At 48.6% G+C, this 27,469-nt stretch overlaps 1 protein-coding gene across 1 annotated transcript; it reads left to right on the top strand.

Moving 5' to 3' along the window:
- The first annotated feature begins 933 nt into the window (after positions 1 to 933).
- Positions 934 to 27,469, top strand: LOC114870725 (mitogen-activated protein kinase kinase kinase 11). The gene is made up of 11 exons (XM_029175747.3): positions 934 to 1,208; positions 2,011 to 2,817; positions 15,161 to 15,341; positions 17,306 to 17,454; positions 18,398 to 18,573; positions 19,394 to 19,646; positions 21,090 to 21,206; positions 23,514 to 23,685; positions 23,769 to 23,881; positions 24,049 to 24,660; positions 26,271 to 27,469. Exons 2-11 carry the CDS (start codon positions 2,061 to 2,063, stop codon positions 26,870 to 26,872), a joined length of 3,132 nt encoding a protein of 1,043 aa, XP_029031580.1. The 5' UTR covers positions 934 to 1,208; positions 2,011 to 2,060; the 3' UTR covers positions 26,873 to 27,469.

Here is a 27,469-nt window from a genome sequence, read left to right as displayed (position 1 = left end):
CATCCCCTCTGTCGTGAAGCCCCTGACATTTGGGAGCTCTACCCTTTGGAGCACATGGTAAGATACTGCACACAGGAATTCTCTGACCTTTTTCAAGAATAAAGCCTTTCATTGCGTGGCTACTCTGTGAGGCACATGTTCACTATTCACCTTGTGGCCATCCTGTGGCCTTGATCCCAGAGCTACTCATTAATACCTTCAAACCTATACTTGGCCACATTTATCGGTTGTGCTATGAATACACGCAACTTGGCATCATTTGGGGAAAAAAGGAAAAGCACATATACAACTACTGTATAGTTACTAAACAACTCGACCTAAATTTATACAAAATTAGTTATAATTATAATTAGTAATTACTCTTTTTGTAGAGTATATTATGATTTTATGATCACATCCTAATTAATATTCCTTTTTTTCGGCTGTGACGTGGCCCAATAACTTTAACATGGTTTAGTTTGAAAAAATATGCTACGTAGTTCCTTTAGTAGCTAACCTTGTTCACGTCGCGCTTCTAGTGGTGACCAGTAGTGATGTAAAGTTAGCGGAGAAATGCACAAAACTACAGGCAAACCGTGGCTTTAAAAGAAAAATAAAGATTATGTCAATGTCTGTGTTGTACATGTTTCGTTTTCACATTTACCTACCTTTAAATTGATTACAATAGAGTACATTAGTTTATTTAATTAAGGACTTTACGTTGAAATCAAAGCACTTTTTTGTTTTCTTTTTCATCATTTGAATTCTGTATTCCTCATATTATATTTTTTATGAATGCCACTGAGATATTGTTTTGCCACATTGAGAACATGACGTTGGAGATCTTTATTGCAAGTTCACACCTCTAGTGTTTTTTACCTTCCGTAGTCCACCGTGCATTTCCGGTTTTATTTTGATACTGCTCACCGGATATCGGTTCGCTACGCGCTTAAGGAACCTGCCTCTTTTCCTGTGAGCGGAGGAAAAGTTGTGAAACCCCACCCTCCGCGCTGCCTGTCAGCTCAGACGTAGAAGTGGTCCGAGGTCCTGACGAGTGAACGCGGACCGAGGAAGGGAACTATGAGGAGAACGTACGATGGAGCTACGGCGCTGTTTGGATACCGGCTCTGAAAGCGCGGCCGCCGATCTGGATCGGGCCGAACTTCTGTGAGCACCCGGCGGGAGTCGCTTTTACTGCGCGTTTCCCACTGGGACGTAGAGCCGAGCAGGTTTGGATCGCTCTTCCTGTTACATCGTCGGCGGTCCCAGCGGGGTTTTTTTTAATGTGATCAGGCCCAGCTCTTTGTATACGTCCGATTACCGCCGAGTATGGATATTGTCGCGCGGTGGGGTGCGGGATTTCCTGCGGGAGCGCCGCACAGTTGCGGTCGGACGCAGGTATTGGAAGTTTAGGGATACCAAGCGGTCAGCCCTGAAACTAGTCGTAAAACGCTGGCTGGCTGGACTGAATGCTCCTTTCCTGCTATTCTTCTCCACTTCTCAGCGCTTCCTGCTTGTGGTGGCCACTGTACTTAATGGCTAAAAATACTCAAAATCTCAAAATGGACAGCTAAATATGGTCGCAACTGTAATTGGGGGCTCTTGCAAACCTTGAGCCACGTCGCGCGTCGTATCGATGTCCAACTCCACAGGTGGCACTTTCGAATGTGGGGAGATTAAAGCCAGTTCACCCACAATGAGTTGAGTCCGGAGCCTCTTAAACACAGGCTAGCAGTGATTTTGTGCGCTAAGCATGTGCTGGGAAACCACACACCGTACAGTATCAGCTGAACAGAGGGAAATTCTGTGGAGACAGTGCCGCCTTTCTGGTTGATAGACTTGGCCGGAGCTTCGCATTTCACATCAAGACGAATGAAAGACACTTGCCGGTCTGTTATCTTAGAATCCCCACTGGTAGCCCACTTGTTGGTCAAGCTTTTGAACATATTCCACTGGTCCCTGATGAACCAACAAGAAAGACAGGAAAGGGAGCGAGGCGCAATAAAGTACTCCTTTGTACTTTATTTTCAGACCCTTGGGGTGCAAAATCAGATCCAGTCAAAACATCAGCTCGAGGCTCCATGGATCCCCTGAAGAACATATTCAGCCGTGGCTCGCTGTCGAACTGGAAAAATTTGGAACAATCGCAAAAAGGGAACTTCACTAATCCCGTGTGGACGGCCTTATTCGACTACGAGGCGTCTTGTAAAGATGAGCTCACCTTGCGTAAAGGCGACCTGGTGGAAGTCCTCTCTCTGGACTCCGAGATATCCGGGGACGAAGGCTGGTGGGCCGGTAAGGTCAACAACAAGGTCGGCATCTTCCCGTCCAACTACGGCTCTTTCAAGCCAAGTGGATACGCGAAGCTTCCGGGCAGCGGCGTGGTCGGCGAGCTTGGCCCGGCGGTGGTGGGGGAGTTCGAACCGGACGTGCTGGATTTTCGGGAGCTGAGTCTCGAGGAGGTCATCGGGGTCGGGGGATTCGGGAAGGTGTATCGTGGTACATGGAGAGGGGGGCTGGTGGCCGTGAAGGCCGCTCGGCAGGACCCGGACGAGGATATCAGTGTGACGGCGCAGAACGTGAGGCAGGAGGCGCGCCTGTTCGCCATGCTCACCCACCCGAACATCATTGCCTTGAAGGGTGTGTGCCTCCAGGAGCCCAACCTGTGTCTCATCATGGAGTACGCCTCGGGTGGACCGCTGAGCCGGGCGCTGGCAGGACGCCGCATCCCGCCGCACGTCCTGGTCAACTGGGCCGTGCAGATAGCCAAAGGGATGCTGTACCTGCACAGTGAGGCCATTGTTCCCGTCATCCACCGGGATCTCAAGTCCAACAACAGTAAGTCCTGCCATCACTGCACCACAAGTCAGCCGAACACCGTCAGCGTGTAGGAAAATGGTTTTTGGTACTTTCAGCAATATGTCCTGAGTCGTAGCCCAGTTGACTGACACCTAGACTAGTTAGAGCCAGGCTACAAAGAGTAAAAGGCCCGGGGCCACAGTACATGCTACCAATGGCACCAAGTTCCATGATTATGTAGCAAAGGTCAGGAATTTTAGAGGAAGCTTTCCATCAGCAGCGTGATAGCGCGACCTTTGGACTTTGATGTTGTCTGGGGGCAGCGGGAAAGGTCTTGTGTCAGTGTTCCACACACACACATACAGTACATAAATGCTTTGGACCTTGGAATTAGAGCTACGCTAGGGAGCGATGCATTGCTGATTAAGCTTTCAGTGCCCCCATGTAAAGCAGAACAAGTGTCTTTCTCAGCTGTAACAGTGCGTTTAACTACCGCTAACACAGAGCCACCTGAATTCTGCTGCAGCCGCACCTCTGTTATTATCATTCTTGTGAAGGAGCATATAATCCCTGTCAGCTTTTGTGGTTGTATGTCACAGCCTCCCTCTGCTTATCCCCTCCGTTACTGCAGATCCCGATAGTTAAAGCACATAGATAGAAATAGATAGTGGTTGCTTTTTGTTTTAGTGGGAACGCCACGAAACATTCAGTTCTGCAGGTTCTGGGAATACAACCTTGGTTAGGTCAGGAACACTACGAGACAGTCGGCCTCTTCCAGTCAAGGTTTGCTTAAAGGCTAGAGTTGCTGTAAGGAAAACTTTCTCCCAGCTTCCCTTCAACGTTTCCATCGAACCATTTCTGACAGTCGTGCTCATCGGACCACTGATCAGTTCAGTCCTCTCGCACACACTCACCCCTCGCCTATTTTCACCCTTGTGTCAGGTTCTTTCCCTCCCAGTAAGAGCTCCTCACTGGGAAAATGTCTCCCATGGCGCAAAAGAAAGCGGACTTATGCTAATATAATGTTTGTATGTGAGGCATGCCAAAAAGAACACAATCCCTCTGTGTCCCGGGAGATGATTATCACTCTCCTGCCTCTTGTTTTTTTAATTCTCCTTTGACTCTTTGTCCGTGGCCTGCCCCTACATGTCTCCATATACAGCCAAAACACTGTTGTGTCCCTGAGCAATATCCTGTTGTGCTGGTGGAAGGTGTATGATGGGGGAGGAGGCGGGTGGACGGGGACCGTGCATTACATTATACATTACAGTGGAAGCTGGCGCTGACAGGTTTGACACAGGTGCAGCAACAGCGACTCGGCTAAGGGATGTTTTCCAAGAGCGAAATGCATTGTGTTAAAATCAGATAATGGAGTCGCTGCGTGGACAGCGCAGAGTGCACTAAACCTCCGATTATGGTGTCAGTTCCTCAGAACAAAAAGGCCAGTTCTTCTTTCTAGAGCTGCCATTTTGCGCTGGTGTGCTCCAATCACACAACAGGAAAGCTGTCGAGCAGTAAGCAGGAACTCTATTTAAACATCAGTCATAACGCAGGATGTTTGCATCACAAATTAATGAGTCAGCCCAAAAAGGCACTGGGCAGAGATTACCAGCATATAACTGCAGTAAACTAAATGGCCGCTGAGTTTCAGGGCACTTGAGTAAAAGCAATGAGAGGAGGGAGAGTTGAGAAATCGTTTGTCTCATGTTTGTTTCTGGAGATTTTTCCCACCTTATGCATTCAGTGGTTATCTGCTGTCTCTTAGTGTGATGTCTGACTAAGATCTCAGGCATTCACCACTCTGTCTCCTGTATCCTTGTGCAAGATACACTCTGCCCATTTGTTGTAATTTAACCCGTTGATTTATTCCTTCTTTCAGTCCTCATTTAATAGTCACTTTATTGGGGACAGGCCAATACACTCTGTCATCAATTCTGAGAGAGTGTGTATGGACCACCCTGCTTACATTAATGAGGGGGCCACCTGGTTGAAAGCAGACATAGAAAATAAGCTGCAGACTTTGACCCATGGCCCACAATCGCTTTTTTAGCTGATGTCTTATTCTTATCTACAAACATGGGCAGTTCTTGATTTGGACCTTGACTTGTTTAATGAGCTATCGAACAAACGAATACGCAGCAGGTTTTAGTTTGTAGGACGTGTTGCTATTTAACCGGTCTTCATCCAGTACCGTTGCTTGTTAAAAGCTGTCTTTGTCTTTAGTGCAGGTTTGTGTGTCAGTGTTGCTGTCAGACTTATACATTAACCTGAGACATGGAACTAGGGTCTCTCTAGAACCTGTTTCCATCATAATGTCACTAATAGATTTGTCAATTTATTAGAGACAATATATGATTAAAAGAAATGCATACACAGATTCAACAACAGCTTGATGATCTGTCAGAAAGGAGATCAGTTGATAATGTTAATATAAGTTATGGACGCTAAAGCAGTATGTTTATGTTATATGAAGTTTAATCAGTAATAATGGGTTTCTATAAACCTCAGATGAATTGAATCAGAACAGAAATCTCCAAGCTCCATTCAATTGAGCTCAGTTTGGACAGAACCTCAGGTTCTGCGTACCTGAAGGTACTCGTGAAGAAACCTGGAGAGCATGGACTCATCACCATATGTGACTCAATCATGTGACACAGAATCATCAAACATTCTGCATAAAACGCGTTTGTGCGGGTTGTGTATCGTGTTGCTGCGGTAAAACCCTTCCTAAAAAGGTAATTCAGTCCAAGTGTCCTCTGCACAAAGCCTTCATAGACCCAGAAGCAGCTATAAGCATCACCCCACACCATAAAACTCTGCTCAAGCTTTACTTAGAATCGGTGGGGAAGGTGCCAAGCTAAGCACTTGCTGGGCAGGAGCTTTTTTTTTCTCGGGAAGAAGCCACAGTTAGATGTTGGACCCACGTGTCTTTTTTTTCCCCTCGTGAGTGGACAAACATCTGATCCATTCCTTTACCAGCATGTTTTCATTCAGGGCCCCGGTGCCCCCCGTTGCGCCACATTCAAAACGTCTCCTGTGCGAGAGTGAGTGTTGGGGTGTGATGTTTGCAATGAGTGGTTAACTGCAGTTACACACAACAGTTTTGCTGCTCGGGAGTAGGACTAATGAGGGTAATTCAGATGTTTGATCAGAGATTGTACTTGAGATATTAGACAGAGAACACAGTGAAAATACTGTAAATGTAAATGTAGGAAATGGAAATGAAGGCTTTTATTGACTGCAACAGCAGTATATTCACTTTCTTATCTCATTCTCAGGATAACGTGACTTTTCTCGTGTAATAGAGCGGCGACTTTTCTGCTCTAAATAAATGTCCGGCTCTCGGCTTCGACTCAGAAAAGACAAGCGTTGGATCTGCAACCAGCTCATAAACCTGTCCAGGTCCAGGTCCATGTAGAGGCTGCAGCCACTGTGGTACTGCGAGAGCTCTTAGTCAAAGCAAACACAGCTTGAAGCCCGTCCTCTGCGGAGTCTTATTGGCCTCTTTAATAGATCAGGTTCAGGAGTCACTGCCAAAACAAACTGTAGAAGAAGGAAACGGACATCTAGAAAAACAGTGTGTCTCAATATATATTCATTAGAGAAACTTGACACACTTTTCTGATATCACCTTTGTCCTTTGTTTTTTTTCCCATTATTTCTATGTAGTTTATAGCCAAGAGATTTAACCATATAATGATATAATTTTTTTGCAAAAAGATTTTTTGCAGTGTAATTGTCATAAATCACCGGCTGTCATTTTTTGATGAACTTTTAAATGACTGACAGCATTACACAGTATGAACCTTTATGATTGACTGTTTTTTTCACCATTTGGAGCGTAAGTATTAAAGTAACCTTCCCAACTTCCCCCCGGGTGTCCCAGTTGGCCCGGTCTGTTCACCGTACTCCAGATCCGCTCCTGCTCGTAACGCCAGGCAGCCTTTTTGCATGGTGGACGTGTTCTGTCACAGCTTCATACCTGGGGTGGAGCTCAGCCGCGATGCCGCTGGCCCGGAGCGCGCCGCCGGCGGCTCGGCATCCCTGCTGCTCCTCTGCTGTTTTTGGAAAACAGGCCGGCTCAGTTCAATTCGATCTGGATCAGGTGATCTGATTTAGGTGGATCAAAGGTTTGGCAGCACAGAATGTTCTCAGCTGCGGCTCTTTAGGAAAGTTCTATCTAAGGATAACGATTAGATCGCCGCTTCCAGAGATGCTTTCGTTGATTCTCTGCTCAGGTTTCTGAACGTAAACAACTTCTTCACTTCGCTCGGGGCTTAAACGTTAACAGATCCCTTCCTTGTATCGGTTCCTCTTTAACCCCTGTCATTACAGCCCTTCTATTTTATATGTTCTACAAGGACCGTTGCAGGGTCCATCACACATTGTATTGAGGCACTAACTATTGTAGTGTGAGTGCTTCGCCCACACAATGACTGCAGTGCGTGCGCTTGTGGTCCGAGCGGGAGCGAGCGGCTGAACTGAGGAAGAGGAGGGGGAGAAAATGACAAGTAGATGTGGAAGGTCAGGGCGCAGAGGAAGTGCAGATGCCTCAGAGCAGAGGAGTGAAATGGGTTGTTGGTTCCCTTCTTCAAACGAGACCGGCTTCTCTGGGCTCAACGATCACAAGACGGTTCCCATGCAAATGGGCGAGAAACCCACTTATGTGTTTTATGGAAGAAGCGGTCATGAGGACGGGGATACATTTGTTTTGGATGAAGAACAAAGGGGTTGTTATTCATATTGTTCAAATTAATTTTGAGGAAAACAGCTGCAGTTACGTAAATCTAATGCTCATCATCACATAAAGCTTGGATGCTTTGACGACTTTTCAGCTAATGCACATGGTGTTAAGTCTCCAGATCAAGTCAGGTTTGCTAACAGGATGATTTGGAGACAAAGCATTCACCTCTGAGGCCTTTCAGCCTTTAAAGCGCTGCCCGATTGCTACGTGTTCTGTTGGATGACTGCAGACGCAGATCCAGACTGGTAGCGCGGAGGGAAAACTGGAGCTGAAGGAAGTTGTTGCTTGCGCTCTAGTCATTTTTTACAAAAAGCATTTTTTTTAATGTAACTTGGGCCCATGAGAGTTGATTCGTCGCAATAATATTTTATTGCTGTCAAATGTTGAATAGATTTTATAAGGTTCCCACTTCTGTGAAACTCAAGTGTGAGGAAGTTCTGTATTTTTAAGCCTCCCTTGCTTCCTATTACTTCTCTTTGCAACGTTAAACAGACCTCTGAACGGTTTGCTGGCAGCTTTTCCTCCTCGTGGCAGCTCCTCAGATGTGGTTCGGACGCCCGCGGTTCACTGCCTCGGATCCTTGACGTTTGATCCTCGGTAGAACATGTGCCCCGCCTCCCACCGCTGCCTTGACTTCAGCACCTCTGGGCTCGACCCAGTCGGACCCGACCCCTCCCCTGCCTGACGTTCAGAGGCGAGTGTGCTAATGGAGGTTAAATATCAACATCTCAACGTTGGCAGCCTGTTAATAGGTGACTGTTTTCGGGACCTCTCATTCATTTACCTGCCGCTGGATGGGGAATCATTTATAACCCCCCTCTGACAGCGCTAATGCTTATGTCCAGGAACAGAACACTCCCTTGTGAACATTGAAGGGCATTTTTCAGACGGTCACTTTCAGTGCGGTGAAATTTCTACTAGTGCTGTGGTTGTTACTACTGTGTGTTTGTTGTTTAAGCCTTAAGCAACTGTGGGCTGAAACAATGATATTAGAAAGGTTCGAGAACGAACGTGCCCATTTCTGTTTGTTTGTTTGTTTGTTTGTTGAGGAAAAAAAAATAAACTTGTTAAAAGCTGTCTTTGTCTTTAGTGCAGGTTTGTGTGTCAGTGTTGCTGTCAGACTTGTACATTAACCTGAGACATGGAACTAGGGTCTCTCTAGAACCTGTTTCCATCATAATGTCACTAATAGATTTGTCAATTTATTAGAGACAATATATGATTAAAAGAAATGCATACACAGATTCAACAACAGCTTGATGATCTGTCAGAAAGGAGATCAGTTGATAATGTTAATATAAGTTATGGACGCTAAAGCAGTATGTTTACGTTAAATGAAGTTTAATCAGTAATAATGGGTTTCTATAAACCTCAGATGAATTGAATCAGAACAGAAATCTCCAAGCTCCATTCAATTGAGCTCAGTTTGGACAGAACAAGAAAAAAAATAAACAGTTTCCAAACATCTGCATGGGCTCATGTGACATACTGGCAAGAAAACACGTTTAACTGAACCATCAAGTGTCTCGCGCGCGCAGTTACATGTTACTTTGTCGAGGAGAATGTGGATCGAATTGTAGAAGTCGCCACATTTGATAAAGGAACAACACTTCAGCGGAAAAACAGCCCATTTCTGAACATCCTGAGTGATTTCACTGGACGTGGTGCTGCTGATTGACTCGGCGCGTGCGTACGACATGTGCTCGAAACCCTATCACAGCTCTATCTTTAAACAGACAGAGAAACGCGCCGCCTCGGACTAATTGCAGAATCTTCTATTCACAGTTTTCAGTCAGCTGTGACCTGCTGTGTAAACTCACTGTTGTTGCCCAATTCCTGCGCTCAGTGAACGACAAATTTCGTGCCCTTGAGCACGCGCGCACGGCTCCGGGTGCGAGTCCGCCGCGAGTCCGCTCCCTCGCTCGCTCGCTCGCTCGCCCGCCCGGTCAGAGGTTGCCAGACTGCCTGTCAGCCTGTGGCCTCGGCCCTCGGGGGACAAAGCTCCCGTTCTTCCTGGGGAAAGCCCCCGCCCTGCCGGAATTCTCCCATCGCCTACGGGTGCAGGGAGGGGGGGGGGGGGGAGAGGACGGGCGGGAGACCATGGAGGAGACTTAGGTTTGCTTATTTAAAAGCCCAAGTTGGCAACATCGGTATATTATTAGATGTTATTAGTATTTCAATTAGACTGCCCAATCCAAGACTTTACTAAAGTATGTTTTTTGTTTTCCTTTGTGACAATTTTGACGAAATGGAACCGATTAAACTCACCTGAGCTGAAATCAAAAGTAAATTTTAAAAAAAAAGGAAAAGGTGGTGAGAGAGAGACGAGAGAAGCGCACTGAAGTAAAGAATGTAATTAAAGGGGGTGCGGAGTGAAGAGGCAGCGCGTGTCTGCGGAGCCGACTCTTATTGTGGCGGCTGGAGACGTGAGAGGCTGCGGGGTCTGTCACAGGCTGTACGTCCTCTCCGTCCTGTTGACATTTCTGGCGTCGCTTGAAAAAACAGCAGGCTTTGAATGCAGCACCTTTCATCAGCGGCCTATATTTACATGGCTAATTATCGCTGTTTATCCAGCGGTTGGGCTCCTGCGGCCTCTTTTCCCATGAGCCTCAGGTGTAGGCTGAACATCAGATGACGGTGAGCTGGGACTTTATAAATGAAACCTTAAAAAGACGGTCAGTACATGCTTTTTTTTTGCAGCTTTGGGACATCCCCGCGCCCCCCACACACTGGGATCCGCACCACGCTAATGGTTCTGCCTTGACTCAGTCCCAGCACCAGACTCGTATCTAGGCTGCTGCTGGTTGGACGCATGCTTGCTGCTGACACACTCTTCTTTCTGAACAACAAACAATGGCAAACAGAGCCCTGTTACCATGGAGACCTGTCATAGTGTTTTGATGCGACATTGTTGATTCGCCCGCTCTATCGGGGGAAAAACGCTCCATCTGGGCAAGACCGATCTAGTCGTGACTCCTCACGGCGGCGAGCTGGCTGTTCCCGCTGTGTTTTCTCAACACACCCCCTCGAAACGCGGCGCCAGGTGGAAAATAACGTTGGATGTGGCTTTAAAAAAAGCAAAACACCAGCAAATGTTCATGCGTAGCAGCTCCGACCCTTTTAAACCCTAATGTTGCGCGCTGTTTTTCTAGCCCGCGTCCATCAATACGAATCTGCTTCTTTTGCCCCCCATGGTTCCTTTCACCACACGCCGTGCACTCACTTAAACTCTTCAGCCCAGCTCTGAGGACGTCAGCGGCAGCTTTTCCTCCGCTGTATCTGGGTCACGGTTGATTTGGACACAGCGCGTTGCCACACGCCGTCCAGTAAGCCGCTGACTAACGCCGCCGTTGTTGCCGGCGCGACGGCGGCCGCACGGAGGAAGAGCTGAACGGGCCTGAACTGTGGATGCACTCTGGCGCGGCGCAGGAAGTGGAGGAAGAATGCGGCGCGCGTGTTTGCTGAGGCTGCTCAAATGCTTTTATGACTTGTTTGGTCTCCATGTGCGCCTTCTTTGCCGGGTTGAGCGCGTGTGTGCGTGGACGCGGGCCTCGTGTGCGCACACAGGTAGGTTGATGGGGGATTCTACCTGGAATAGTGCTTAACAGTGAATAAGGAACTAGATCTGAGATGATTAGTTCAAACTTAAGCAGGTCAAGTAGAAGGAAACTAATAAATGAATGAACGCATGTGCTTGAAACAGCAGAGTCAAGCATGATGGAGGGTCGTTGTTTGAATGATGTGATAATTGAATTGATAAGTGCTCCCGTCTGCTGCTGGATTCTGTCTGGACGTGTGGGCTGGCAGATCTGAGTTTGCTGAGCTAAACGTGATAATGTAGCTGGGTTCAGTGGGTACGGCCGCACCCATGTGCTGCTGGAGGTTAGGCCACACCTCCGTCTGTGTGTCAGTGGAAGGGTGTCTTTAAGTTGAGCTGTGTCTGTGACTCTGCACAGATCGTGTGTGTGTGTGTGTGTGTGTGTGTGTGTGTGTGTGTGTGTGTGTGTGTGTGTGTGTGTGTGTGTGCGTGTGTCATTATCTATAATTCTGCTTTCTAGGCCCAGGCAGCCTGTTTTAGCTGTGCCTGGTCTCACTCAATCAAATGATAGCGATCAACACTTGGCACCTCTCTCTCGCTCTCTCTCTCTCTCTCTCCCTCTCTCTCTCTCTCTCTCTCGCTTCTGCCTGCTTCACCACAGCACCTACACTTCCCTCTCATCTGCCTCGGTGTCTGTCTGGGGCCACGTGACCCCTCTTAACCCTCGCTTTCTAAAATAGGCCAGCGCTTATTGTGCGCAGTGAGACAGCGGGCGGGAGCGGCAAACTCGGCGCCTGCCTTTTTTCTGTTTCCCTTCTGCAACGGCGGCTCTGCCGTGAGGGGCTGATTGGCCGAGACCAGCGTCACTTCCTGGAAGTGGGGTCACAGCCCGACCGGTGAGCGGCTGCGTGGAAGCGGGGGGTGACTGATGAGGGCTTGTTTTTACCAGACGCTAACTGGCAGGCGGACAAAAGAAGCGGTGAAGGGATCAGGGCCGGCTGCAGTAAATACCACCACTCCCACCGCTCCCCGAGGGGCCTCTGGAATTGACAGAAACATTGACTCAGCCGCAGAATGGATAAAAATTGGTTTTGTGCATAAAGGTTAAATGAGCTGATCCCAACTGTGGAGGTTTTGGCTGTTTTATCATTCGTGCCTCCTTCCAGAAGCGGAGCAGACGTATGAAGCGCTAGCGCGAAGCCTGGCTCTGCCCCAGTCATTATGGTGGAAGCCCAATGGGAGGGGGCGGCTTCACCAGTTGACTCCTGGTTTCTGCTGGGAGCAGCAATGGCTGCGGGTACAGCGCGAGAGGCGCTCGCCAGTGCCCGTTCCATAGTCTCGCACGCGGAGCGCAGACAACACAACCTCTTGTGATGCATTCCTTTGTGACGTCAAAGCCGCTGCCTCTGGGCTACGAGGCGCAGCACAGGATGTCTGAGAGCAGGAGAGGCGACAAAGACAGACGGCGAGGAGCGAAAGAGGGAAAAGCGTCTGTAGAGAGAGATAAAATCCCTTTTTGTGTGGTTAAAAAATGGGGGGGATTCTTTTTTTTTTTTTTTGTCTTTTTTTTAAGAGTCCAAAAGTCTGAAAGTGACTGCAAATAGCCGGAGTTGTACTTCCCTATAATAAGTGGAATTCTTTGCAGCTTCTCCTGCCTGTGCGATGCCCGGGTGCGCGGTCATACCCAGACATGTGATGGAGTCACACCGCAGCAACCGACATCCTGAGCAGCGCAGTCTGCGCTCACAGAAACGCTCTCAGAGCCAGATGCCGCTTATGGCTTATTGTATTTATATTTCACAGTGTGCTCTTAGCTGATCGGAGATGTTTGTGTTTATAGAACCGCCTGCAGATCCAGCACATCTAGAACCGCTCCACCAATAGGGAGTCATTCCTGCGTGATTGTCCTGCCATTTTCTGCTTTTACTGTTTCCTGTTTCTGCTCACCACTGTGTTGTTTGAGTAAAAAGGCAAAGCTAAAATATGTTAAAGGGCAACAACCAACCATTTTCACTAGATTTAAATTCCATTAGTATCAATTAGAGGCTTTTGCTGCATTTTGACCTTTGCACCTCTAACTGCGACAGCGGTTTTATTTACTTTAATAAGGAAAGTCCCACATTTGTGTGGGAACCCTTTAATAGCAGCAATTAAACCTACAACCTAGTTCAAATTAAAAAACATTAGTTTAATTAAACAGCGAAATGACTACTAATGACTAATACATTTGTTTACTATTACTATAGTAAACAAATTACTATAGTTACTATATTTCAAGCATCAAAACAGGAAGTAATACTATAATTCACCTTGTCTGCATAAATAATAATTTAAAATTAAATAATTAAACTTAGAACCAGAAAAGATTCAACCTATTCAGGTTGTGGTGATAATCATGGCAGCCAACCAACGTGTGTGTGTGTGTGTGTGTGTGTGTGTGTGTGTGTGTGTGTGTGTGTGTGTGTGTGTGTGTGTGTGTGTGTGTGTGTGTGTGTGTGTGTGTGTGTGTGTGTGTGTGTGTGTGTGTGTGTGTGTGTGTGTGTGTGTGTGTGTGTGTGTGTGTGTGTGTGTGTGTGTGTGCATTCAATCCATTTTGAACTGTAGGGTATGTGTGGGTGTCTGTGTTTTGATTTCAGTCAAACTCTTCCTGCGTTTGTGTAGTTTCACTGGAAGCATATAAACGTATAAACAAGCCCATAAACGTGGTCACATGAATTAACACTAATTCCTGCAGCGCTGAAGAAAACGAGAAATGGTGATGATCACAAAACCTTTTCAAAAACAAGTGGCTCGATGGTTGTGTTTGTTACTGATTCAAACTGCATTGATCTCACTTAGCAGAATGGGCTGCGCCATGAGCACAGTAACACTGTCATCATTTCTGTCATGTGTTTCATTGAGGGCATATTAGACAATGTCGCATTTTGTCTGCAACAAGTGTTCAACGTGTTCTTGACAAAACATCCTAAAAAAGCGTAAAAACCCTAGTAAGGGGATGCCTGAAACACCAATACTTTAAACGTTTTAGCCAATAGTTCACCAGTGAATATTTTATAAACCAGACTTGGTGCATTGGTGCGTGTTAGGAGGATGGGCTTCGCTGTGAAGTTGCAGTCAGTGCATTGATGCGGGTACTTGTGTGGCTTTTCACAAGGGAAGTCAGATGAAAGTACCTGCCTTCAGCACATGCTGGTGGTTTGAATTCAGTCCAACAAATATCAGGCCTTCATCTAATCATCTCATTGTAACCACTGTCTGATGCTGCACAGATACACCATGGAAGCCTGCTCCACGTATTATTACCTGCCTACTGTGTCTTCTAGTTACCTATTGACAATGACTTTTCAGAATAAAAGAGTAGTGGTAGTAGTTTAAATGGAATCCGAACATCTGATAGTAAATCACATCGGAGCCATGTGTCATTGTGGGAGTCTTTGGCTGCAACACCAGTCGTATAAAATGTTTAATAGTCAAATAATTCTTGCATGTGAACTTGATCAGTCGTGGTTTTAGTGCTTCCACGAAAGCTTTTAATCTGAAGCAGAAGCTGGATGTTTGGTTTGCCTTTCACAACGCTGCGACTAAAGCAGTGGACGGAGCCGTGAGAAAAGAGAGGCTGATACACAGCAATAAATAAGAAAGCAGAGCTGTTTCCAAGAAAAGCAGCAGCAGCAGCAGCAGCAGCAGCGCGTCGGCACAGCAGCTGCTATCACTTTTATTTACAGCGGTGCCCTGTGTCTGTGTGACTGAAACACGTTGAGCCTGTTTGCTGGTGACACGGGTCGGCCGGGGGCGGAGGCTTCGCCCGCTGGCCCCGCCCCCAAACGCCCACGTGACGGTGGCGCGGCGGCTGAAACGTGCACCTTTTGTAAAGGGGCGGAGACTTCGGTGTTTAGTCTGATTAGGTGGCGTGGGTCACGCGATATGGGAGGACGTGTTTGTCCCGGTTGGGCTGAAGCAGCGTAAAAGAAAAGGAGGTGAGAGAGGACAAAAACGCGTGTTCATGTAACATTAACCCGAAGCATCTCACCGTGATAAACATGATGAAATGAGCACTTTTCACTGCAGTAACCACCTCTTGCTCTCCTTCACCCCTCCAGTCCTCCTGGCGCAGCCCATAGAGAACGAATGCATGGAGGGCCTGACGCTGAAGATCACCGACTTCGGCCTGGCCAGGGAGTGGCACAAGACCACCAAGATGAGCACCGCCGGCACCTACGCCTGGATGGCCCCCGAGGTCATCAAGTCCTCCACCTTCTCCAAGGGCAGCGACGTCTGGAGGTGAGGGCGCGGCAGGGCCAACGTGCAGAGGTGACCGTGGGAGGCGATGATGGGGAGACGGCGTGATGGACCGCCGCGAAGGCTGCGGCAGCCATGTGACGGAGGCGCTTCAAAGGGCTGCTCTGTGCTTTGTTGTGGGACATGTGTGCTGCACACTGTCCCATTGTCTCCACACCAGACCTAACCACAGCCCTGTGTGTGTGCGTGCGTGTGTGTGTGTGCGTGCGTGTGTGTGTGTGTGCGCATATCTGAGTGTGTTGGCTGCGTCCACGCAGAAAGAGAAGAGTCTCTTAGTTACGGCCGCTGGTTTCATCACAGTGACTTAGTGACGTGCTGTGTTGGGAGGGCGTGTGGTGTGAATTTGCCTTTGGATCAGGATGAGCAGAGCTTACTGTAGCTATCGTAATGGAACCTTCAAAGAATCTATTAAAGCACCAGCCCATGTATGTAGCCGTTACTCACCTACACCTACTTCCTACGGTTTGAGTAGTATTTGAGTAAAGAGGTAGTTGAGTCCTGTGTGTTTGGACCATTAGATCTGTTCTTTAATGTTGTTTTGCAGTTGAGCACAGTTGAACACTGCTCGGTCGGACAGCTTCCTGCATCGAGGCTCTAAAACAGCGAAACGAGCGAGGAGCGGGCGGCAGCGTTTCTCTGAAAATGAGGGGTCATCTTTGTTCCGCCCGTCCTTCTCATCCCTCTCCAGCGTTTTTGCGCAGTCACACTGTGCGGACGTTGTAATTAAAGAACTAAATAAAAAAAGGCTGCGGCCTGCACTCTCCACTTAGCGATGCTCCGCGGCGCGCTCGCGAGGGCTAATTGACAGTGTGGGAGCTCCAAGGCCTGTGCCGCGCTCCGTCTTCTCAGGACGCGGGGCTGCTCCCATTGTGTGGCCTCACGGGGCCCGTGAGCGCCTGTGCCAACTCTGCACGCACGGCTTTGCCGTCGGGCGAAAATATCCCGCGTCCGCGCCGGTGCCGCGCTGGTTCGTCCCTGTCACACGCGCTGAGCTCCACGAGAGCCGTGCGACATGTCTAAACGCTCCATCGCACGGTTGGCGGCCGCTCTCTGTGAAGGTGCTGACTCGTCCAACGCGTCAGAATTACTTGAGCCATTAGCTTTGAAAGACAGCTGTCGTGTATTTAAAAGGCTGGGACTCGTGGTTGGAGGGAAGGATTACCTAATGTGAACAATGGGTGAAGCGTGTGACGTGTTACTAGCATGAGTTCTGTCATGATGGACCAACGTCCGTCTCCACAGTTCCTCTCAGCTTTGCGTCATGTAGCACTGGCGGCGCTGAATGTTGAATGAATGCGATTATAATGACGCTCCGTGTTCACTTGGCTTTAGAAAGTAGGAATTGGCCAATACATTTGTGTTTTAACCAAATAATATATGTATATATAATATAGCTTCTAGTAATTTAAATGTGAAGCTTGCAGGAAACAGTGATGGGAGGCAATGAGATCATTTCTTGACCAAAGGACCCGTAAATAGCAGCAGGTGCCCATTGAGGGCTCAGTGTAGAGCCTGAAACGTCAAACAACTGCTTGTAAAGTATGAAGGTGCATGTGTGGATACCTCCTCACTTTCATGGCATTGTTAACGCTGAGCTGAGTTGGTCATGACGTTGGTGCCACTCTAGAATCAGTTGTCCTGGCTGAGTCCTGACAGACCTGAACCAGCCTGTGAATCTGATTAGAGGCCAACGAGCCAAAATGGGTTTAAACGGATTATCCCAGTGTCTGTAATTCAGCATTGACCAGAAGTGGTTTTACAGTAAAATCCGTAATCAGCGCTGCCCTTTACTGTAAATCAGCTCCAGGAAGTGTTGACGGCTCACAGAGGTGGAAGTGTGAGACCATAAACCGTTGGCCTGTGATGATGTAGTTTGACCTGCCTGTGCTGTGTCTTACACCCTGCTCTGTGTGTGTGTGTGTGTGTGTGTGTGTGTTCGCCTCCAGCTACGGCGTGCTGCTGTGGGAGCTGCTCACCGGGGAGGCGCCCTACAGAGGGATTGATGGACTCGCCGTCGCCTACGGAGTGGCCGTCAACAAGCTCACCCTCCCCATCCCCTCCACGTGCCCCGAACCCTTCGCTCAGCTCATGGCAGGTGGGCTGCGTGCAGTGGCGTGAGAGACGCGCTCGCGTGACATCGGGTCCGCGGGCGCGTCCTCTTCCGTTTCCCCAAAGCTGTCGAATTTGGAGAAACCTGATTCCTGTATGTAAGAATAACGTGGCAGCGGAGGGGAAGTGTTTGGTGCCGACGCTGCCTTGTGCAATGTGTTTGTGTTCTTTTTTTTTTTTTTCCGTTTCATCATCGCCCGGTTTCAAGATAAAAAGGGAATGTCACCTGAGCTGCGCCGTTGGAGCGTAAACGACTCCACTCGTCCCCTTCCCTTCACGTCAGATTCAGTTTTACGCTTGTGTTGGGTGGAGGGGGGGGGCGCAAGATCAATGCACAAAACCACTGATAGCCACCTCAGAGGATTAATTAATTATCAGATAGCTTTTTGATCTGCTGCTAATGCCCAAAGTGTTGCAGCAAATTATGCAGAACCCCCCGCTGCAAGTTAATTAAGCAAAACACTCTGAATACGCAATCAGCTTGACTTGATTGTGCTCACACAAGTGCCCTGTAATATGGGTAAATAAAAATTAGAAGCCCTGCAGGATCGTTGAATGCGATGCGTAACGTGAGGAATGCGGCCTGGTTCGTGGGAGGAGAAATTCAACATGGCGGTAAAGGGTGCAGATCGCAGCTAGGAGGAGTATGGTGAGTCAGGCAGCAACTTCCTCCTTTCAGGCGTCTTGATTCAAGAAAACTGCTACAAGAAGTGAAACTGTACTAGAAACAAGTGAATTTGTCTGGCCATAGTGTCAGATTTTTCCACTCTGATTTCACAATGGCGTCCCAAATCGAATGGGCTCCTTTGTAAATTAAACACACAACAGGATTAGATCCCACTATATCCGTAGTTCCATCACAGCCGTGACCTTAGAGCTGCTGCAGCTTGGCCCCTGGTCTCTGACCGCGGCTGCTGTGCGTGTTGCAGAGTGCTGGGACCAGGACCCCCACCGCAGGCCCAACTTCAGCTCAATCCTGGCCCAGCTGACGGCCCTGGAGCAGCAGGTGAAGGAGGAGATGCCGCAGGACTCGTTCCATTCCCTGCAGGAAGACTGGAAGCTGGAGATCCAGGACATGTTCGACGAACTCCGGGCTAAAGAGAAAGTAGGAGGCGAACACGGCTCACAGCATAGTACAGCTGTACAGGGGACACACACACACACACACACACACACACACATATATATACACAATTACATGTACATACATATACATATATAGGTAGATATAAGACATAATTATCACCACAACCACAATCTTTTCTAGTTCTAAGTTCAATTATTTAATTTTAAATGATCATTTATGCAGGCAAGGTGAGTTATAGAAGCTCGTGCCCAGTATTACTTCCTGTTTTGATGCTTGAAATATCACCAAGTCTGTTTGATGAGTAAACAAATGTATTAGTCATTAGTAGTCATTTCTGTCTTTTTAATTAAACAGATGAGATAAATAATGAAGCAAAGCAACTGCACAGTTCAATAGGCATCAGATGATTTAATGTGTCATTACAAAACAAAAGTGACTGAGATGAATGAGACTCCTGCACTTTTACCCCCAGAGAGATCATAGAAATGCTAATTTAGGTCTTTGGATGTGGCGCCATTTGATCTTTACAGTATTTATTGTGAGATCTGTGGCGTGGGTCCATGTACCGCACCGTTTTCAGCTGTGCCAACACCTCGAGATCAAACGCTAATCTGTGGAACATCAAATGAAATGTCAAACAGCAGTTGTGAATAATCCTGCTATTAATACTGTTAATTCTGATGAAAGGTTTCGTTGCAATCAGCCTCTTCAGCCTCGTTTCACACTGTGACCCAGGAAGAGACTGTAAACCGTCGCAGTCTCAGTCACACAGTTTAGACTCGATGACATTAAACGCCTCCTCACCTCTTTCATCTCCTCGCATTTTCCACCCCGTCAGGAGCTGCGATGCCGCGAGGAAGAGCTGAAGCGGGCCGCCCTGGAGCAGAAGTCGCACGAGGAGTTCCTGCGGCAGCGCGAGCAGCAGCTGGCCCAGTGGGAGCAGGACGTGTTCGAGCGCGAGCTCAGCCTGCTCATCCTCCACCTGAACCAGAACCAGAACCAGGAGAAGCCCAACGTGAAGAAGAGGAAGGGCACGTTCAAGAAGCACAAGCTCAAGAGCAAGAACGGCGAGAAGATCAGCATGCCCCAAGGTGTGTGTGTGTGTGTGTGTGTGTGTGTGTGTGTGTGTGTGTGTGTGTGTGTGTGTGTGTGTGTGTGTGTGTGTGTGTGTGTGTGTGTGTGTGTGTGTGTGTGTGTGTGTTGTAGTCGTTTTGTCAGATATGAACTTCCTGACACTGTAAGTCGGCAGCTCCCTGAACGACCATCACTGGCTTTGGAAGCAACAACAGTAGAAGAAGAGAAGAGGAAGTGCGGAAGACCCATTTGTTGTGATGGTGCAGCACTGCTTTGCTGATGGTTCCTTTCAGAGCGTGACTTTCAGCCCTGAAACTGCGGTTGCAGATGCCGCATTGCAACAGCTTTAAAAGCGTTTCTTTGCGTTCCCACCACAGAACTCTCCTAAAGCGACAGCCCTCCAACTAGCTGGCCTGTGGATGTGCGAGCCCCCCTGCAGCAGCATTCGGTGCCCGTACGGGCCTCCAGCCGCTCTTTGCCCCCGTCTTCCCCCGGTGCTCGGCCGTCTGCTGCTTCCTATGCCTCCCCTGCTGTCATGAAGCCCAGCCAGCTGCAGTTCACATCCAGCGTGCTTCAAAGTGTATTTTGGGCTGAGCATGCATGCGTAAATGCAGTGTGTGTGTGTGTGTGTGTGTGTGTGTGTGTGTGTGTGTGTGTGTGTGTGTGTGTGTGTGTGTGTGTGTGTGTGTGTGTGTGTGTGTGTGTGTGTGTGTGTGTGTGTGTGTGTGTGTGTGTGTGTTGTGGTCAGGCCTTTCCCAGCACTGCAGGGCGGTGATGTGGTGGTGGGGGGGGGTTGATGAGAGGGGAGAGCGAGCCAACCACGCCTCGACACTTCCTGTCTATGGATACACTGCTGGTGCTGCTTGGCCTCTCTCGTCCCTTGCGCTCTTTCTCTCTCTCGCTCTCTTTCCCTAGTTCCTCCCTCGTCCACTTCCTCACTCGTCTCCCCCACATTGCTCCCTTCAGTGTTGTTATTCTCGTGCATCTGTATCAGCCTGGATCCTTTAATGTTTATTATTATCTTTGCTGGCGTGTAGCTCTCACTTATTCTTTCTTACATTTGAAGGAAAACTGAATATTATAATGAATGTAATGAGTCGAAACACTACTTCCATTGGAGTCATCCTTTAATCTCTGTGCATGACGTTGTGTGCATGAACTACTAATGTAGTGGTATACGTGATTAATTTAAAGGAACCGTATAATTAAATGCTCCTTAATGATACCCGTGAAAAACAAGCAGCTCTTGATTCCAGTGTTGCTTTGAGCAGAGAACTGGTGCCAGTTCGTTACCACTATGTAGCTCTCACTGCTGTTAGCCACAGCTAGTAGTTACAGGCTAGGCCCCAGTGCGAGCTGTTATGAAGTAAATAAGGAAGCTAAACTTTTTTTTGGAAACCGCACGTGACTGCTGTGTGTCGTCCACCTAAACATCTGTCTCGCTCGTGTGTGTGTTGCAGATTTCATCCATAAAATCACGGTGCAGGCGTCCCCGGGCCTGGAGAAGAGGCGCAACTCCCCGGATCTGGGTTCGGGCTCCTCGCCCTCCTTCGGCCCCCGCTTCCGCGCAATCCAGCGTGAGTCCGGTCATTATTTTCTCCCCCTTTGTGTGATGAGGATGCGCAGGTAATTAGGTGCGCATTCAGGAAGCCAAAGGCCGCGGGATCTGTTGTCTTCTCACACGCACGTGCACAGATTTTGGCGCAACATCACGTCTCTGTTTCCAAATTCTCTCTCTTTCATGTGCTCTCAACCACCCACTCGTCTTTTTTTGTCCTTCCCTCTTTCCCCGTGGGCCCCCTCTCTCGCGCCTCCCTCTCCCTGCCTTAGTGCTCTGTCTCTCGCACACACACCCTTTTCCCTTTTTCAATAGTCTGTTCCAGTCCAAACATTATCTGACTTCCTCTCCGCGGCTCAGCACTTCTCAGGGGCTTTTTTTTTCCCAACTTTCGCCCTGCTCCGGTTTCCCCTGCCTGCAGTTACCCCCGTCCCCCAGCTGGGGGAGCCATCGGGCTGTGCTGTCCAGGCAGAAGGATCCCCATTGTTTTACATGCATGCAGTGGCTCTAGTGCGGCTGACTGAATTAAAAATAAGCAGGGAGGAATCCAGTGCTGTTGGAGAATGGCTGGAGAAGCCGCGACAGAGATTTACAGCGCTCTTCCGCCTGTCAGGCTCTCAGACAAACGCCCAGAGATGGCTTCCCTTCGGAGGAAAGTCACAGCCAGTGGGTCGCAGGGCGTCGTAACAAAACCCAAAAGGAAATTTGTGGTGTAGCAGCAGGCAGTAAAAGGGATTTTCCCTAAACAATTACCGCAGGGCTTTGACATAAAAGTGCAAATTGCGGCGGAACATTTATCAGTAAAAGTGGTTAGTAAATCCAAAACATCTGCCAGCTTCGGTTCTTCATTAAGTAGAGGGCTGGTTTTCTTTACTTTCTAACGACTCTACTTAATGGCAGTCACTGCGCCTCGAGTGTGCCTGTCATTAAAATGCGTTTAGTGGATGTTTATGCCTGCCCTCTCGGTAGCAAGCAGCGATTTATTGCCGGGGCCTCCCAAACTTATTTGTCTAGAGAACTGCCAAATTGATGTGCATTAGTCCACCAGCGCTCCATTCATCAAGATTTTTGTTGGTTTACAAATTAGTCAGGGAGAGCACTCCGAATCCAATGACAGGAAAGTGTTGGAAGCAAATTGTGCCAAAGTCCACTCAATTAGACAAGGCAAAAATAAACCAGCTTTTCAGGGACTGAGCTGAGTCTGAGTCATAATAGGTGACTTCACTTATAGACGCTTACGCCCTTTGTTTATTTGACTTTATCTGTGAGGGCAGAATTTATTTTCTGTTTCTCAGTTTTGGTTGGTTAGAATTAATTTTGGTAAGTCACGGCTTGAAAAGGTCAGCAGACGAGCAGCTCCGATGAGGAAACAGTTGCCAAGCAAGTTTTTCAGGCTGAATTTGTGGCGCGGTGTCAGTCTTTTATGACTTCAGTGAAATATCTCAACCTTTAAATTGACAAACACTCACATTTTCATAGTCTTGAATTTGTGACCTTTTGAGCTCAGGGGGGTGAAGAGTCAGATGTGAAAATATTCCAGCGATAGTAAAAAAATGTGAGGAGTTTAACAACAAGGTTGTGTTTGCCGGGTCAAATCTGGACGATTTGAACGCTGAATTAACTTTGTCACCTGACATTTGTACTTGCCTTGAAAGCGACGCATTAGCGCGTAATGGGCTGCAAAGTGCTGCCGGACTGGCTCCCAGTTCAGTGTGGTGTTCCTTAAGCTAAAACTTAATAAAAGTGAGTCGACAACAACGCCCGGCGAAAAAAATAGCTTCACAGTTTTCTCTGTATATGCCTCACGTGACAGTTACATCCGCGATTCTAACATGTGAGGTGTTAAGTTAACAACATTTCTTCAGGCGTCTTTAAGGGTAAAACGCTGCGTATGTGCTGTTTTACACCCGGCTGCAGGTGAGTGAACAGCTCGCACCCGGTGCGTTTCTCTGCTGGTGGTGGGTTGGTGGGATCACGAAGTGTCACAGTCTGGGCTGAGTGTTTGAAACTCAGCTTTTATCAGCATCTTGCTCATCATCTCGTTTCTGGCTGAATCCACCTCCTTCTGACGTCTTTCTCTCCCAGTCGACACAATGAGGCAACCTCAGCGTAGCATTAGAGGAAATTACTTAAGCGGCGCAGATATGAGTTTGGAAATAAAAACGCACGGGCGTTTCATGAACTGCAGCTTTAGCGAGCGTCGGTGCTGCCGTCGGGGATGATTGCAGGCTCAATATGTGAGTTGAACCTGCTTTTCTTCTTCCTCACCTCTGCTTCCTGTGTGCGAGACCATTATGGTTTGTGGCTTTTCTCTTCGTCTCTGCAGTCAGCCCCAGTGACAACAGTAGGAGTTTTGGTCTGAGTCACCCCTGGCCCCTGGAGGCTTTGCCCCTTAAACAAGCCAACGGGGACCTGAGGTTGGGCCCCCACTGGAGACCCCAGAGCCCCAAAAGTCCCCAAAGCCCCAAAGTCTTGCGCCTGAGTTCGCAGGAATGCAGGTACCACACTAGTGCATTTCCCTTTACATGCAAACGTTTGAGATTGTCAGCGATGCTCACGGGTTTTTAAACATGTTTCCCAGCCTGTCGATGAGAGCCAAGCTCCTGGAGTCAGACAGCAACGAGAACGGAGAGTCCAAGGACGACTTTGAGGAGTACAGACCCTCCACCCCCACCCCTCCCTCCACTCAGAACGGTACTCAACGCACTGCCAGTGGCGTCCTCCATTATCCACCATTATAATTTGCACTGGCACGAGTTTGAATTATAAGTAGAACAAAATGAATAATAGATGTGTTGCGTGTTACTTTTCCGTCTGTTTCTCCTTCTCTGTGAACTTAAAAGATCTAATGCTCTTCGCAGGCTCCTCTGTGAAAGACAGCCTGCGGCTTCCTCTACCTCAGGGGGACTCAGGCAGCGAGGAAGGGGGTTCCTCCCCGGCTGGTTCCCCCAGACCCGAGAGGGGTTCTCTAAGTGGCCTCGTAAAGAGCACCCACCGGGCCCTGCTGGGCGGTGGTTCCCTCCTGGCCTCCGTAGGACTAGGTCGCTGCCTGGACGTTCCCCCAAGGGTGCCCCCCCGGCCCTACCCTCCTTCCCTCGGGGACCGCACCCTCTCCGACATGGAGATCTCCTCCCCCAGGCCCTTGATTTCAGACCCTCCAATAGTGGACGATCTCATTACATTCTCCACCTCTGAGCCGCTCCCCCGACAGCTGTTGGATTTAGCCCTGCATTACCAAGAACTCAAGCCTTTGCCCCTGACGCCGCCTCCGCCAAACCCCCGTGAGAGGAGTAGCCACCGGACGCAGCGGAGTCCACAAAGCCTCAGGACCCCTCTGCAGCACGGCGTGGCCGGCTCGGGGGAATGGACCCCGGCCTCTCCTTCCTCAAATGGAGAGCTAGCTACTGAACCTTCGGAGCCCAGAGCCGAGAGGAGGAGGAGGTCCAGCCAAGGCCTACACGCCTCTCAGCTAGGTCAGTCAATCAGCTGATGCAGCGGTTTTATTCAAACCGTTCTAGATTCTAATTCAACACTAGCCTGGAGTGTGTGACGTGTGAAAGATATTATTTACTGGCCCAACAGGCAACTGGCTAAAAACACTTCCTGCCAAGCACCCTGGGCCTTTGAATTCCTGATGTAATCTGTGGTTCTGTTTTGAAATTAGCTGCACTGCTCGTCCATGTTTTTAAGTGCACTAAGCGAGTGTTTGTGGATCCAACTTCTACTGTGAATAATGGACATCCTCAGCATGACAGGGCTTCGTCACAGCACTCGCTCAATTATTACTGTTGCCTTAATTGTGTAAGATGTTTCTGAGGCTTCAATGCCCCCACAAGCTTTTTCATTTACATCAAAGCATGTCTTCCACTATTTGCATATCTCAGGTAACAGCTGGCCCTCAGTCACAAACCTCACCGCTAATACTAGCTCAGCAAAGCTAGCGTCCATTTATTTTCCATTTTTATCTTTCAAGTCACATTATTCTTTTCTTGCGACGTTGAAAATAAATGGTCTTGTAGGGAGAAAGCGCTGGATTCAAAATTATTGGCTAATAATCTATTCTTCCTGTTGAAATTGCCGCGTTTTTAAAGGATGCTTCTTCACTTATTCTCTGTAAGAACAGCACATTTGCAGGTTTATTGTGAAGTCTAAAAAGCGAGACCAACAACTCTTTGGAGCCGGAATGGCGGAGGCGAGTGTATTGGTTGTCTTAAAAGTCCAGGGCTTTAGGAGGACTTAAAGACTTGCCCTCTGGCTCCATTTCACACTGTATCTGGTCCGGTTGACTCACAAAGCCTGGGATTCTCCACACAGGGCTTCTTACAGCTCTGCCCCCAGGTCCCCAGCAGACGCACGTCGCCTGTTGCACGGCTAACAACCATAATCTCACAATCCGCATACGCTCATTACGTAGGGCACAAAGAGGGAAGAAGCCACACATAATTAAACAGCGAGCGTTTTAGCTTAACATCTAATTATGTTTATTGACTGTAATGACTCAGGCTCAGATGCATAGACAGGCTGCCACGAGGTTGCTGGCTGCGAGCGCCTCTTAAAAGCGGGGGACGCGGTCGCCGCCGCTTTCGCCGGCTCTCTTGTGACTTCTGATGGCGCTTCCTTGTCAGCCGAATAGCTTAGCAGCCCCGGAGTCTTGCTCCCGATGTAAATAATGCCATTTGGCAGACACGTCACATTTGAAAATAGCGTATGTTCATTCGGGCTGATTTATTCAGAGTTTAATGTTCTCTGTCATTGCTAATTCATACGTGGTGTTTGCCGCAGCTGCAGCTCTGTCAACTAGTTACACAACACTGCGTTATACCTAATTTAGACTAATTGCATCAACATCCACTGCTGTTGATTGTTCTGTTTCTTATTGCAGCGTTACTGTCCCACTTTCACATTTCTGTATGGATCCGTTTCATGATAAAGGATTATGGGTTTTACAGATGACAGGAGCAGAGCAGCACAGATTGGCAATTCAATCCACCACTTATTCTCACTCTTTGCAAGTATTGTGCAGTCTATGGTGCCATAGTGATGTCATGAAGTGCCTCTTCAGCATTTTTCCTTCTCTTTGCAGTTTTGGACCTGCCCTTGTGTCAGGACACGCAGGATGCTGATGACAAGCTTTCGGTGCCCTACGCTCTCCACCCCAACCCGGCTCTCTGGAACCCCAAAACCAGGCGGCTGGAGGTCAGTGTCATCCCCCGGCCACGCCCGTCTCCCATCCGCCCCCGCATCGACCCCTGGAGCTTCATCTCAGCCGGCGGCGGGAACTCGGGTGGGGGCCGCAGCCCCCACCGCTTGGACTGCAATCACCTGGGCTATCATCCCTCCCCCACCAACCCCTTCACCAACTGTGACCCCTTCCCCTCGCCGGACTGTGATCCTTTTGCCTTGAAAGCCGACCCTTCGAGCGGCTCGGACAGAGCTTCGCCCTTCGACCCCTTCTTGGCTCACTTTCCCACCTCCCGTTCTGCCCCGTGCTCCACGAATGGCTCGCCCACGCTGCCCTCGTTCCGCATAGCACCTATCAACGCAGCCGACTCGCCCCTGATCGACCTCGGCTGGGCAGCCTGCAGCAAGCCCCTGGATGGCACCAAAGAGAGAGTCCACCCCCACAGGACACTGGGGCTAAAGCCTTTCAAGTCCCCGACACAACTCAAAGATGACAGGTTCTGATCCAAGCCTGTCTTGACTAGGGTCTTAATTGCAGGGACACAGTCCAGGATGTTTTTTCACTACTTTGTTCTGAAAAAGGAAAAAAAACAAAAACAAAAAAAACACCAACCAATCATAACCCACTGCTGGGGTTCTCTGATGGGATACCCGGCCATTGCAGGTCTTATTTATGTGCCAGCCTGCTGCTTTGGAAACAGAAACCAGTGAAAGGTGGTACATTGGATAGTGGAGTAGTAGCCTGTGAACCAATAGCTGGTTCCCATTTCATTCCCTCTCTTTCTCTCTCTCTCTCTCTCTCTCTCTCTCTCTCTCTCTCTCTCTCTCTCTCTCGATTTCTCCAGCCCTTTGAAGCAACAGAGCACAGATCACTAGTCCCATCTTCAGATTGTATCAGACTGCTCATATCACCTGCTTTCATCTCCACCCTACCTTTGAAGCATTGTGACAATGCAGAGGTGGATAAGGCGACTTGCACAGCTTCTTCTGCCTCTACCTCTCTGCAGACTGAGAGCATTCAGGACAACTAAAAATTGGAGTGCCTTATTTTGTGAAGTGTTTTTAATATATATATATATACATATACATATATATATATAT

This window comes from Betta splendens, chromosome 2 (assembly GCF_900634795.4).
Source record: "Betta splendens chromosome 2, fBetSpl5.4, whole genome shotgun sequence".
Lineage (NCBI taxonomy): Eukaryota > Metazoa > Chordata > Actinopteri > Anabantiformes > Osphronemidae > Betta > Betta splendens.
This window is presented reverse-complemented; position numbering and strand designations above follow the sequence as displayed.

Coding starts and splice junctions, on each gene's coding strand:
- LOC114870725 (XM_029175747.3), top strand. CDS start 2,061: ATGGATCCCCTGAAGAACATATTCAGCCGTGGCTCGCTGTCGAACTGG. Junction 15,342..17,305: donor AAGGGCAGCGACGTCTGGAG/GTGAGGGCGCGG, acceptor GTTCGCCTCCAG/CTACGGCGTGCTGCTGTGGG. Junction 23,882..24,048: donor CCCTCCCTCCACTCAGAACG/GTACTCAACGCA, acceptor TGCTCTTCGCAG/GCTCCTCTGTGAAAGACAGC.